Source organism: Miniopterus natalensis, chromosome 18 (assembly GCF_054644295.1).
Source record: "Miniopterus natalensis isolate mMinNat1 chromosome 18, mMinNat1.hap1, whole genome shotgun sequence".
Lineage (NCBI taxonomy): Eukaryota > Metazoa > Chordata > Mammalia > Chiroptera > Miniopteridae > Miniopterus > Miniopterus natalensis.
Window position 1 is genome coordinate 11279594 of NC_142098.1, and position 13950 is coordinate 11293543.

At 53.1% G+C, this 13950-nt stretch overlaps 1 protein-coding gene across 6 annotated transcripts; it reads right to left on the bottom strand.

Moving 5' to 3' along the window:
• Positions 1-34: 34 nt before the first annotated feature.
• On the bottom strand, positions 35-13732 carry LSR (lipolysis stimulated lipoprotein receptor). 6 transcript variants are annotated; one of them, XM_087827473.1, is made up of 10 exons: positions 13412-13732; positions 11901-12245; positions 6966-7085; positions 5046-5102; positions 4356-4502; positions 1606-1767; positions 1387-1443; positions 1167-1295; positions 259-875; positions 35-165 (listed from the first exon to the last, which is right to left on the bottom strand). In XM_087827473.1, the coding sequence occupies exons 1-10, from the start codon at positions 13518-13520 to the stop codon at positions 130-132; spliced, it is 1779 nt and encodes a 592-aa protein (XP_087683599.1). In that variant the 5' UTR covers positions 13521-13732; the 3' UTR covers positions 35-129. The 6 variants fall into 6 exon arrangements, with proteins under 6 accessions (XP_087683599.1, XP_087683598.1, XP_016076395.1 ...); XM_087827472.1 differs by having other exon boundaries at positions 1387-1446; XM_016220909.2 differs by having other exon boundaries at positions 1167-1298; positions 1387-1446.
• Between the last annotated feature and the right edge of the window lie 218 nt (positions 13733-13950).

Consider the following 13950-nt stretch of genomic DNA (forward strand, 5'->3'; position numbering starts at 1 on the left):
ACTTCACGCAGCAAAACAAACGCTTCCCTACACATTTAGGCCTTGTGATCATATATTTTATTGGACTTAGGAATATCAACAGTTCCTCAAATTAAAAAAAAAGTACAAAACTACATACAAAACATGAGATCAGACGACTAAACTTTCCCGACTCAGGGCCAAGGTCTGCAAAGAAGAAAGAAAAGGGTGTGAGCTCAGGAGGACTGGAGGGAGAGGACCCAGGAAGGGCCTTAAAGCCAGGGAAGGTTGTTCACTCACCTTCTTAAGCCTCCGCTCCCGTGAGGCCTGGGAGTCGGTCTCAGAGTAAGGGGGAGGCGCTGGAGGGTAATAGGCTTCCTCTTCCTCCCTGTAAGGTCTCCTCTCCACCGGCCCCTTTTTCCTCAAGGCCTCTTCCAGCAGCCGCCCATCATACTGGGGGTCCCTGGGCCGGGAGTCGTCATTCCGAGCATCCCGGGAGCGGTGGGAGCGGTTCCTAGGGTCGGCATGAGGGCGGTCTCTAGACCTGAAGTCATCGAAGTGGGGTTCCTGGGAGTGTGGAAAGCCCCTTGGGTCTTCTTGGTCGTACAGGTCATCACGGCTGCGGCTTCGGGGGGGTGCATAAGCTCGGCCTCTCTTCCCACTGCTTGGGGGAGACCTCCCTGATTCAGCAGAGCCTGGCCGGGTGAGGTCATCCAGAGCATCCACAGAGCGGGCCCGGGGCCGCCCCGCCCCCCAGCCACTCCTGGGCCGTTCGGCGAGGGGCTCTTGCTCCCACCTCCTGGGACTCCGAGGGGAGTGGCGACCCCATTCCTCATCCTGGATTGGAGTGAGGGCAGGGCCGCGGGAAGGCCGAGATCTCCAATCATCTTCATGGAGGGAGGTGACTTCACTCATGGCTGTAGGGCAGAGAAGTATCACTGACTGCTGGGAGGTCAGGACTTAATGCCAGGAGCTTGTGGTCCAGCAGTGTTGCCACTTGGCTCCTACACTCTCCACAGGGCCCTAGGCCTCTCTGTGTTAAAGGACAATGTGCCACGTCCCAGGCACTTCTCACTGTGGCCATGGTAGGGAAGGAGGTACTATGTCCAGGATCTGGAGCAGGCATCCCTGGGACAGGTAATCAGGGAGACATGCTCCCCACCCCACCCCCCCACCTCTGGAACCCCTCAAACCCCAAGGCTCCTTACCCCTCTCTACACGGCTGTTGGGGGGGCCTGGTCGAGAAGGGTCGAAGTTGGCCAGTTCTTTCTCCATGTAGTACAGGACTCGCATGGAGTCATCCTGTTGGCTGGCCTGAATCCTGTAGCCACTCCGAACTTCTAGGGACAGGAGATGGAGGTGATCGGTCTGGGTGCTGACCCAGCCCCCCTCCTTTACAGGACATCCAACTTCGTAACAAGTTCTTACCAGAGGGTACACTGCTATCTGCATCACGAAGCAGGGGCACCTGGGAGCTATAACCACCTACTGGAGGAGACTGGCTGTAAGTGGTTGCCCCCTGGAGCAAAGCCCTGCACCCAGCCCCCTCCCCTGCCCCTAATCCCCTCTTTCAGCCCCATACCCCTTAGTGCCCAAATGCCTAGCCTATTCCTGCCCCCACGTGCTCCTGGCTCCCCCAGACCTCACCTGAGCTATTCTTGTCGAAGTCTCCAGAGTACCCGTTGTAGACCGTGCCCATGGGAATCATGGCAGCTGCCGGTGGGGTCTTGGCAGGGGCAAGGTAAGCATAGGTGCTGGGGGCATAGATGCTCGGGACACCTGAGGTGGCTGCTTTGCCAGCAGCATACACTGGTAAGACACACACAGCATGAGACGGTGGCCAGGGGCCATACTGCCCTTCCCTGTGATAAAAGGTCCTGAGGGACATGTGCCTGGACCTTCTCCCCATTCCCCCAGTTGTGGAGCTTCCCTGGGGACGTGGTTGGTTTCTGCAGGTCCATCATCTTCACTGAGTCCACACCTCCTGTGTGATTCCTTAGAGAGCTTTGAGGACAGGGGTGCATACTGGCAGCCTGGGGCCCCAGTCTGGCAGACCAATGTTTTAACAGTGTGATGTTTACCAACATTTGTCGAGGTTTTACATAAAATCCCAATTCTCTAGCTACCTTATCAGAAGATATGGCCACCTGGGGCCTGCATTCTTACAGGGCAACTGGGCAAAGATGCCGCTTTAGATAAAGCCGATGTGCTGAACCCATAGGCCGAAATATTCCTGTTGGCAGCTGAGTTCCAGCTTTAGAAAACAAATCATCTGGAGGATGTAGGAGGATCCCATACCTGCTCCCCTCCCAGGCCTGCTGGGTCCTACCCATGGCATCTTCCAGACCTAGATGCCACAGGAAGTATCTCTAGTGTTTACAACTCCCAGGCTGCACCCACTCTTACTCTGCCTTCTGCCTTCACTCCCTCCTGGTTCTAGGCTTGACAGCTCAAGGCAAATCCTTGAGCCTTTCCCCCAGGCAAGAGGCTGGGTTATGGTGGCTGCTCTTGCAGCAAAGTCACTGTGCCTAGGCGAGTTGCCTCTTCCCTGGGACTCTAACAGAAAGGGGGCGGGGGGAGATAAGCTCAGAAAGGTCCCTTCACCACTGATTCAGTCCGAAGCAAAAGGCTCAGTGGTCCCCCCAGGAAAAGCCCCTCAGTAGCTCAGGTGATTGGCTGTTTTATTACTTGCTGTGGGAGCTGCAGCTTTCAGATGGCCTGGGAGGACTGTGGCTATCTCCATGGCTGTGGAGTAATGCAGTCTCTGGTAGGGAGTTAATGGGGCCTCAGTTTGGGGCAATAGGGATTCAGGATGAAGGGAATTTGCAGTCCTGGCCCCAGCCCTAGCCTATTTGTGGGGTAACTGCAAATTTGGTTATAACCCTTGGGGGTCCCTTCCCACCTGTGAAATGGACTAACACCCACCACCTGAGTCAGAGGTTCTCAAATAAAACTGACAAGAAAGGTGATGGCTAGCATAATCCCCCAGAGAGCAGCAGATTTTTTCAGGGGAGTGCTATTTTGAGGAACCAGTTTGCCCACCACTGAGCTCAGTGACCACAGAATTAGCCAGCATGGATTGAGCCACAGCCCTGTGCTGGGCACTCACAGTGTTCCCTTAATGCTCACAACACCCCTTGAGGTAGGAGAAATGAGCCCTCGGTCACTGCCGATGCTGAGAGCAGCAATGTCCAATGGCTACTGGGTGTAGGCTGAACTCTGCTCTAAATGCCGGACACACCAGTTTCCCGCATTGACCCTGTACGGTGGGCTCTGCCGTAGCCCATTCTACAGAAAAGGAGACTAAGAATGAGAGGGGGACTCACTGGGCTTCCAGGCAGGTAAGCAGGCAAGCCAGGCCTCAGACCTCCACCTTGCAAAAATTGCTTGTGATTCAACTGTTAACGCTGCGTTACACTGGAATGGCAGGCGTGTAGGCTTTAAATCCAAGTACACAAACATGCATCTATCTGGAGTACGTGGGTCCTTCTTTCCATCACCTGTTCAACTACTGGCCTGGAAGTGGGCAGGTGCCATGAGAGGAGCAGCTTTATCCCTCCTTTGGTCTCAGGTTCAAGTTGCTTCTCACATGTAGTTATGTTTCTAGCTGTCCAGGGCACCTGCTCATCAACCAAAGACCCGGTGACTTTACCACGACTAGGGAGAAGGTGGAAGTATTGAACCGACTAAGGGCTAGTAGAGAAGTATGCTTTCATGGCCAATTTTCAGTGCAAGCGACTAGGTACACATACGTATGAATACAAGAAAGCGGCCCCGTTAACATGCATGTCAAAGTTGATGAAAATGGCTATGAAAACTTCGAAAGAACTGAGAGCAGAGGTGCTGGTTCACCCAGACAATCCATGCGGAGGGGTGGAGGGGCAGCGGGGCAGCGGGAGGAGGGAGGCTCACTTTCTCCCTCCTTCCCCTCCTATCTTATTTGCTTCCTTCCCCACTTCCATCCCCAACCTTGCAGGTGCCACTCTGACGGGCTAGATATGTCTTTAAACATTGTGTCTGTGTAAAACCCAAGTGGCTGTGTGAGCGAGGTTTTTTTAATTTGCTTAATTATGTGATGCTTTAAACCTTGTTTGGTTTCTTACCTTTTTCAGTTAAGATTTTGTTTTTAAAGGGAGATTTACTTTCTAGTGATTGTTTTGTACTATTTGAATGGTTTTTACCATGTTTATAGGTTATACTTTCAAAAAGAGAAACTCGAACAAAGATTCAAAATAAATGAAAAGTTGAAGTATGTAAATAAAAATCTAAATCAGCTGGTCCTCCTTGGCCCACTTTCTCCCAAATCGCTCACCTCGTATCCTCCAGACAAGTGGCACCGCCTCCCCTTGGACCCAGGCAAATTGCCAAGTAGGGGTGGTCACTCGAGGGGCACTTACAAGCCTCTGGGCAGCAGCACCTGTCTGGGCAGCAGGGGCACCTGACGTAACAGCAGCAGGTGTGTGGGCAGCATTGACACCAGCAGATGCCCAGGAGGAGGAAGACAAGGAAGACAGCCAGGCAGACAACCACCACGAACAGCCAGTCTGCAGAGAGATGGGAACAGGCCCTGAGCCAGGAGGCCTGATGGGAGCAGGGACACAGGCACAGAAGGGCAGTGCAGAGACAGGTGGGGCAAAGCTATCTGCAAAGCTTGTCAGGGAAACTGCAGCCCTTGCTGGAGTCTCCATGCCAGAAGCTGGGGTATAGCAGCAGAGGGATGCCCACTCCTCTCCAACCCAGGCCAGTCCCAAAGGAACTCGCCCTGGGCTCACCAGGGCAAGGCAGAAAAGGAGAGGGGACCTGGCCAGAGCAAGATAGGCCATAGCCTCAGAGAGGGGACAGAGAGCCAGCTGCCCAGATCCCAAAGCCCGGAAGAGCACTACAGGCACCAGTCACAGGAGCTTCCTGCCTACACCCCAGGCCCATCCTCAGCCATCCCTGCCCACCCCAAAGCCCAGAGCCAGGTCACTAGATGCCATGAGTTAAGAGTCAGGCAAGGTTAGTGGGGGTCCACAGCGCGTGGTGTTTAGGGTGGGGGAGAATACTTAGAAGCAATAAATGGTGTGGGGGGGGCTCTGCCCCCGTACCTTCCATGGGCCCCGCCTGAAAACCAGGTAAGAGCTCAGCCACCCCTGAGGTCCTGCCTGGAGGGACAAAAGAGAGACATATTATGCTGGCAAGAGCCAGCCCAGGCTGCCCCTCCCCAGAAGTCCAGCTCCTGGCTTATCAGGGTGAAGGTGTGCCCCGAAGCAACAGACTGGACGGTGGCCCAGGAAGGTCACTGCACATTGTTCCTGCCCCCCACCTCCCCTACCCACATGGGGGCTCTTTTCCAGAAGGGCTTCCATCACATAATTTACCCTCTCTCATGCTTCAGGGGATTCTGTTGCCCAGAAGGGTCCCAGTACATTTCCCATGGGTTCCAAAGGCACAACCTCAATTAGGACACCGTCTTTTCCACATACATGGGTCCTGCTGCCCCAAAGGGTTGGATCCCATGTGATGAGGACAGTACTGTTCCATCAGGCATAGTAGGCACAGTATCCTAGGGCCCTTGAAAATGTTTTTATTTTATTTTAAAATCTGAAGAAAAAATATAATAACACTAAATATATAATAACGGTCTTTATAGCAAGGTAATCATAAAATATATATATATATTTTTGAATGCAGAGGAAGAGGCCCATGAAGGCAAAAGTGCCTACAGTCACTGAAAGTCGTAGTGTGGCTGATTCTTTGGCCCACAAGGATGCCACCTTGGTCCATGTGTTCTGTCCCATCTGCAAGTCTTGTGGCCCAACTAGTGCCTTCCCTCAGGTAACAGGGCTGCTCTGCGCCCACAAGCGTATCACGGGGGAATCCACACACCCAGCTCTCCGCCCACCCTCTACCCAGAGCTTACACACTCTGTGCCACGTGCCCCATCAAGGGGCTTTCCACCATCCAAACCAGCAGTTCTCACAGTGCCATACACTTAGCCATTACTGGCCCTTTTCTCTCTCATTCTATCATGGGTGTACAGTGGAGTTTTCCAGAGAATGTGCAACATATGACATGTGTCATCGCTTTGATGGTAATGGCTTGTGTCTTTGTGTACCTTGCTTTAAAAGTTTTCCGGTTTCAACTTCTAAGATGTTAACCAACTATAGATATAACCCACAAAAACATAAACAAAAACTCTTTTGAGATCCTCAGTAATTTTTCAGAGCATAAGTAGGTCCTGAGACTGCATGTTGAGACCTGCTAATGCAGACTGTGCATTTTACCAAGGACATGCAGAGGTTCTCCGGGTCACTGGTATATGCATTCTGTCGCCCGTGTTTGAACTGTTGCACGTGCTCATTCACACACGCATTTCCTTGCATCATGCGTATGACGATGGTAGCGTACGGCCTGGCAGCATCTCGCATGCAGCACGTCGCACAAGGCTTTATGTGTTGGGTGAGAACAGAGCATCTGGCTGGCTACAGGCAACATCCCTTCCACACGTGGCAGGGGGGCCTCATGGCTGGACAGGGGTTGCTGGTGGCTACCCTACCCTGTCCCTGGGCATTTGGAGGGGCCTGGCCTGAGGAAGCACTCACTGTGTAAGCCACAAACACCACCCCAGCAGGACAGAGCTTGGGCAAGGTTCCTGTGCTTTGGCAAAGGCCTCTGGGGTCAGATGTGGCCCTGGAGATGTGACAGGTGGGTCCAGCTCCCTCTCAATTATACACACATCAATTCTGACCATTTCTGTATTTTTAAAAAAATTAAACGATACGAGGTCGAGTCCCCAATTCTTTCCACTCTTAGTTTGGCTCTGGCTTACTTGAAATGTTGTTGGGGGAGGGGTCTCTGCCTAGGGTGCAGGGCACAGATAAGCCCACGTGACTGATGGTGCCGTGAGGGGAGAGCAAAGCAGCTGAGAGAGCCAGAGAATTAGCTGGAGAGAGGGAGACACAGAAACGGGAGAAGAGACCCCTTTCCCCTCCCCATCCCAGGCCCTCAGGGCCCAGCCCACTCACCCAGGACGATGAGCTCTGCGTAGGCCTCGTTGTTCCCCTGGAGGTCCTGGGCCGAGACTACAGAGCAGTAATACACACCACTGTCCCCCCAAGCCGTCTGGTCAAAGGTCAGGTCAGCATCTGTACCAGGAGGAGAGTGTGAGGCCACTGTGGGGGATGGGGGAGGCCAGAGCCTCCCGCCATGGGGACATCAGGGATCAGGGAAAGAGGTAAGGGAACGGGGCTGCAGATAGACCAAGTGACAATGAAATAATTCATACCAGGCAGTGCTTCCTCAGGCTCTGTATTAAACACTTGACATGGGGTATTTCAAGAAGTCTGTGAGGCGGGCAGTGTTACCTTCCCAGTTTATAGATGAGATGACCTCACCCGTCCAGGGTTGTCCAGCTCATCAGTGGTCTTGAATCCAGAGCCGGTGCCTCAAACTTACAACCATTTTCTGTACCACCTCTCAAAGCAAAAGTAACCTCCCCCAACGAAAAACTTCCAGGGAGCCTGGTATAGGCCCAGGGCGTGGGGACAGGGTGAGGAGGCAAAGATAGGTAGCTTGGATTCCAGAAATCAGGACACGCGTGGGCATGAGAAATAGTGGGGTGTGCATGTGTGTGAGGGAGAAAGAATTGGACCGTCTCAGTTCCCTAATCCATCCACCCATCAGCCCCCACAATCCAGGTCAGGCCCAGGGCTTGGGGACGCTCAGGTCCGAGGCTGCCCCGGGCAAGGAGCCTGTTAATTACACCAGTAAAGACAGTCTTCCAGCATTTCCAGTTTCCTCTCTACACCCCAGGCCCTAATTAATTAAATCCCTTCAGCCATCCACCAGTGTGGGGCAGGGTGGACCCCAGTGGGCAACCCCACCTGAGGCCCGTGGAGAACAGGAGACAGGAAGGAACACTCCACAGCGGCCCAGCCAGTTTCTTCCCCACTAACCTGCCCCACATACCCGCTGCCCTTCTCCATGAGACCAGCAACCGTGTGTGCCCGTCTGCAGCACCTGGCACCCACCAGGGCATCAGCTAATTGCCACAGGAATAAAACACTGGAGTCTTCCTCCTTTAGAAAGAAAACCTCACGTCCACAGAAAAACCCTCCTCTCAACAATGTCTACCTCCAACTCCAAAAGCCTTACCCTGGCCCACAAGGCCCTTGGCATGACCTGGCTACCAGTTACGCCAGCCTCAGCCCCACCACTCTCCTTCACTCGCTGCTCTGGACACTCCAGCCTCCTCACTGTGCCCCAACACGCTGGGCCCACACCTGCCTCGGCCTGCACTTGTGCCAGTACTTCTGCCTGGCACTGTGTTCTCAGACCCTCGCAGGGCTGGTTCCCTTCTGCTCCCACAACTGCCCTACCCCACTGCTAGCTTAGGAGCTGAGCACCCCAATCCTACCCAGAACAATGTGGGCCCCACGCAAGCAGAACCTGGTCTGTCTGTCACTGCTCAGTCCCCAGTGCATAACACAGGGCCTGGCCAGGACCCAGAAATGAATCCCTTCCCTCCTCACTAGCCTTTGCAGTCTGTTCCAGAATTCTAGGTACATGGTTGTATTCAAATAGGCCCTCGATACATTCAATATTCAGCATAATTACTGAAAGCATCCCATGTTCCGGGCAGTATCTGAGGCACGTGGTATACTTGAGAGCAACAGTTCTCAAAGTGTGATCTGTGGATCCTGGGCTTCCCCAAGGCCTTTGCAGAGGGTCCCAGAGGCCAAAGTTACTTACATAATACTAAGATGTTATCTACCTTTTCCACTTAATCTCTGAAAGTACTGTGGAGTTTTCCAGAGGCGACATGGCATGCACAATCCCAATTTCTACTCAGCCAGACTTCAAGGAGATAAAGCAACGATGCCATTTTCATTCAAGTTTTTTGTTTTGTTTTGGAAAATACAGTAGTATTTTCATTAAAACTATGTTATCCATATTAACCTATAAGGAGTGTATCACTGTCATTTTAAATAGTTTTTTAAACTTCTCTCAGTTTGCTACCTATAAAAAAAAAAATTCTGTGAGGACCTCAGTAACTAAGAGTGTAGAGGCCCTAAGACTAACAGTTGGAGAACCCCTGCTATGGACCGCAGACATAAACCCCTGAACAGCAGACCTTAACTGGGGAAGAGAGACAAGTAAAAAAGTTAAATATCTGGCATATCAGATGGCGGTAAGCAATATAGAGAAAGCCAATCAAGGAAGGCAGACAGAAAGTGCCAGTGGGGATGGAGGGATGTGCAAGTTTAAGTACGGTGGCCTTCAGAGCGGACATGAAGGAATGGAAACGGCACCTCTCCATGGTCATGTATCTAGCCACCAGTTACTGAGTTCCTACTATGCACTGGGTCCCTTTGCATCTATTCTTTCACTGAATCCTCATAAAACTCTTAACTACATTCTCCCTAACCCTCTGGACTCTCCAGAAAACCATCATTTCCCCACCCTATCTTTAAACCAGACTCTGACCACACCTCTCCAAAACCAGAGCTCCAGGGCAGGTCCCTGCCCAACACTGAAGAGGTGAACAGGAACTCCTGCCACAGCAAAAGTTTATGGGCCTCCCTGTGTTTTGTTTGGCCTGCACAATGTTTCCAAAACCCAAGAAAACTACGGATTTCCAGCTGCTTTTGATCAATTCTAAGGCCTGGGCCTACCTCCTTCCTGCAAGGCGCGCCCTGTTCCCGGTCTGTACTATGGTCCTGACACACTGGGTTGGGCACTGCTCCAACTGTTTTAGGTACAGGGTGAAGATACCAGTATACAGTTGGGAAAAGAAGCTGGGCCTCCTCCAGACCTCCGGGCCTCTGGTTCTGTGTCCCCACACAGCAGAGGCGGCCCTCATGATCTCAGGGGTCCCATGGGCTCTCTGGTTATGTTACTGAGTGGGGGGGGCACATGAACCCCAAGCAGCCTGAGATAGAAACAGGGCTCCTATCCAAGTACCCACCACCATCCAAAGCAAGGAAAATGGAAGGGGGTGCAGGCCCCACCCACCCGAGGGACTCTGAGGGTGAGCCACAGAACTACTTTCACTTAGAACATGATGCTGGTGACGCTTAGGACACCACAGGGAAGTCCACTTTTCTCCATTCTCAAGGCTGAAACAGAGGAAGCTCCCATGGCTACTGGGTTTCCTGAAAGGACGTACATACAATGGATGCTCACAGCCTGTATTGAACACAGGCTCGGATCAAGGCAGCTTGAAAGACCCAGCTGGGCCTGTGAGACCCCCAGAGCATGAAGACGGCCCCAGCCTGAGTCTGGGGGTCACTCTGGAGATCTGGACTCAGCAGAGGATGCCCTTCAAGGGCATCTCAGTACTTAGGCTGTCCTGACAGGGCTGCCAATCAGTCACGGCTGGTCCTGGCGGGAGAGGTCCCTGGGATATGGGGGAAGGGGCCAGGGCAGGTTAACCCCCAAGAAGCCCTCTGTCCTCAAGAATAGCAGGATGCTTTGGGCTGAGCTGCCCATGGAAATTCAGGGCAAGTAGGTCAGGTCCCTCCTAGAAACAGGAACAACAGGCTCAGTCCCTGGAACCTTGCCTTTCGTCCATGGTCCAGACAGAGTGAGGGAAGGAGTGTGCCCATGCCCTGGTCTCTTGGGGTATGCAAAGGGATGCTCCCTTCGCCCCTCTGCCCCCGTGCCCAAGATTAAAACTAATCTTCTTGAAGAGAGTGAGAGGGTAAATCCATTAAGTGGGTGAGCCTTCATGCCTCACCCACTGCTGCCCATCACCTTCCTCCCTGCCCTCTAGATTCTTAGGACCTAGTCCTACTCCCTCCTCAAACCACATTTGCAGAGCTCTTAGGGTGTACACCCGAGTCACTTCACACAGCACAGTACCCTAGTCTATTATATTATAGCACTTAGTACTCTCGAATATTCTCTTACTCTTTATCTGCTGTTTACTGCCTACCTCACCCCACTAGCCCATCACCTCAAGGGCACGGATATCGGATGTCCTGATCACCACTCCATCCCCAGCGCCTGGCACTTAGTAAATCCTCAATAAATACCAAATGAATGAATAAATGAATGAACAACTTCCCCACTACCCCTTACTTAGTCCCAATGGGTGCTTCCCTTCATTAGGCAGCATCAAGATTATGGACAAGGGCTCTCAGGGCTGCCTGGATTCAAATTCCAGCTCCAGCTCTGTGCGCCTAGATGAGCTACTTAACCTCTCTGTGCATCAGTTTTCAAGTGTAAAATGTAGACATAAGGACTCAGTGGGAGAATGTGTAAAGTGCCTGGCAAGTCATAGACTTTCTTCATTAAAATCACTCAGCCCACCCTGGTGGTCAAGCAAAGTGGTTACCAGCTTAGAGACTAGACCCAAAGTGGCTGACTTAGAATCCCAGTTCTGTTACCAGCTGTGTGATCCTGAATAAGTGACTTTGCCTCTCTGGGCCTCTGTAAAATAACAATAACAGGATCTACTTACACAATTACTGTGTGGTCTAAATGAGTTAATCCACATAAACTGGATTAAAGCCTGGCATATAGGAGGTCCTTTATAAGTTGTTACTTACAGAAATTTTACTTACTATTGCCAGTAGTATTAGTATTATAGAACCCGGCATCTCTCTCCATTACCTAACTCCTCTTTATTTCCATGCACTTAACAGTACGTATTGTGTTTATCTTGTCTCTCTCACTGGATTAAAAACTCCACAAGGGAAAGCATTTGGTAATTTTTTTTGCTACTGTGAAACTTCCAGGGCCTCAAACACCTGGTGTATGTTAGATGCTCAATAAATTTTTGCTGTTAAATAAAGAAATGGATGGATGGAAAGAAGGAAGGATCCTCCCTTTGTCACTCATTTCAGACACTGGCTCTGACGAGCTTCCAGTGGGGACTCCAGGTTGCAAACAAGGGAGCCTGCGTAAGCAGTCCCCAACCCCATCCCCTGCCTTCTCCCTTGCCCCACCCAACATACTTCCTGTTATGGTGATCCTCCGGCCCTGGTAGTAGTCTCCCAGGGTCACAGCATTGCCCTGCTTGGTGGCCACAACCCTGACGGTGCGCGCACTGTCCTGACACTCCACATAGGGGTTGAAGCCCGGGTTACCAGCTGCCAGCTGGGCATTGAGCTGGTTGTCTACACTGGCTGGAGAAAAGGCGTCAGCGATGCGGTCCCGGCAGAAGGACTTGTACTTCCAGATCACTATGGGTGCTGTGGGGGTTGTGGTCAACTGGTAGGTGCAGGGCAGGGTCACCGGCTGGAACAGGATCACCACATGGTAGGGGTCTGACACAGTCACCTGGATGGCACTGGCAGGAGCTGAGGGCAAGAGGAGAGTCAGTAGGGACCACTATGAACTCTGGACGGTGCTTCAGCAGAAATAAGCAACATCACTTGTCCCAACTTGACACTTAACAAGTGTATGGTTTTACACAATGTTCCTTAATCCTCAGGACTAGTGAAGCAGCTCCGCTAATCATGCCCAATTTGTAGACCCATGAGGCTGAAGTGGCAGGTACAAGATCAGACAGCCAGATTTCTTAGAACATCCTGTCCATCTCTCTTCCCAGAGTGTGTCCTCTGAACCACCCCAGTCCCTCTTCCCTTGGCCATTCTCTCAAAGGGCTCCTCTCAGTGGCTGGTACAGACAAGTCTGAATGGCCACCACCAAGTGCTGGAGGCCCCACTTCAAAAGCCACCACCATTGTTCCAAATTACCCCGACTTTTGTGGATTGGGGGTTAATTTTGGAGTTCTTTGACTGAACTGCTTTGTCATGAAGTAGCTAAAGCCCCACAATGTCTCCATCAGTCTCCCACCCCACCTTACCCAAAGGCATCTGAAATAAACATGCCAAAAGTGCTTGCAGAAAGATAAAATTCCCCCCACGCCCCCACCCAAACAAACATCCGATCCAGTGAAAACTTGACAGCAGAAGATGGTTTCAAACCAAGTCCAGAAGTCCATCCCATCAGACCCTTACGCACAGATACCTCGAAGCCCCAGGGACATGGGTAGAGAGTCCCCAATCCACACCCACCGGAGGCCTGGGCACTGTTTCTTGATCTCTCCCTCCAGGAAGTGTCGGATCCAGCCCTCGAGTGCCCGCTCCCCGTTACCCTAGGCCTTAGAAATGTCCGCGTGCGCCCAAGTGCCCATCCCGGCCTTTCCCAGTGATCAGGTGGGCCCTCAACCCTGCCCCACAAAGAGTCCCATTCTCCTCGCCGCTCCAGGGTTTGCGGTCCCGGAGTTTCACTTCCTGCTGTCTGTGAACAAGGGCGAGCGAGCGCTTCCAACGCCAACGGGGGGAACTCCCCTCACACTGGCACGCAGGGATCTCCGCAGACCCTGGGGATCGGAAGGTCTGGTCTTCCCGATCCCCCTCCCCCAGCTCCCCTGCCTCCTCGGCGGTGTAGAACTTCAGCCATCCCCCTTCCATAAAGCCCTCCCGCCCTTCCGCGGCACGAAGGGCCCCGCTCTCCGTACCTGTGCACAAAGTGCCAAGAAAGAACCACACGAAGACGACCGCGCCCCAACCCGGGCTACCCGGGTAGGAGCCCAGCGGCGCGGTCACCCCGCGAGCCGCTGGCGCCATCGCGGCCGTCTGGGCTAGTCCAGCCCGCGCGTCCCCTGCTGGGTACCCAGAGAGTAGGGGGCGCGGCGCGCACTAAGGCTGGGAGGGGTGCCCGCTCCTCCCCTTCCCGGTTCCGTCCTTTGTCCCTACTCCAAGCCCACCCTGCCCGGTGCTAGGATTTTAATGAGCGGAAGCAGAGTGGATGGAGAACGCTTCCAGCTTTCGGGGAGAAACTTGCTTGACGCACTGTGGTTCTCCCAGTCACTGCACCCCCTGTGCGTTCCGGGGAATGGATCGGCCCAGGTACACAGGGCGCGTGCAGAGGGCTGGGCAAGGGGGTGGGCGGCGGAAGGGGCTCTGCCACCGCCCTGCCCGGAAGTGGGCTGGCCCAGGTGCGCTCCGGCCCCTAGGGTCGGAACCAAGTAGCCAGCCCGCCGGGAGGCGCCTAGGG

Bases quoted from the DNA above. Each gene is read 5' to 3' on its own strand.
- LSR (XM_016220909.2), bottom strand. From the start codon at position 13,520: ATGGCGCCAGCGGCTCGCGGGGTGACCGCGCCGCTGGGCTCCTACCCG. The intron at 7,086-11,900 runs GTATGTTGGGTG...CTCCTGGTACAG, and splicing joins GAGGATCACCATAACAGGAA to ATGCTGACCTGACCTTTGAC. The intron at 1,447-1,605 runs GTGAGGTCTGGG...AGTCTCCTCCAG, and splicing joins CTTCGACAAGAATAGCTCAG to TAGGTGGTTATAGCTCCCAG.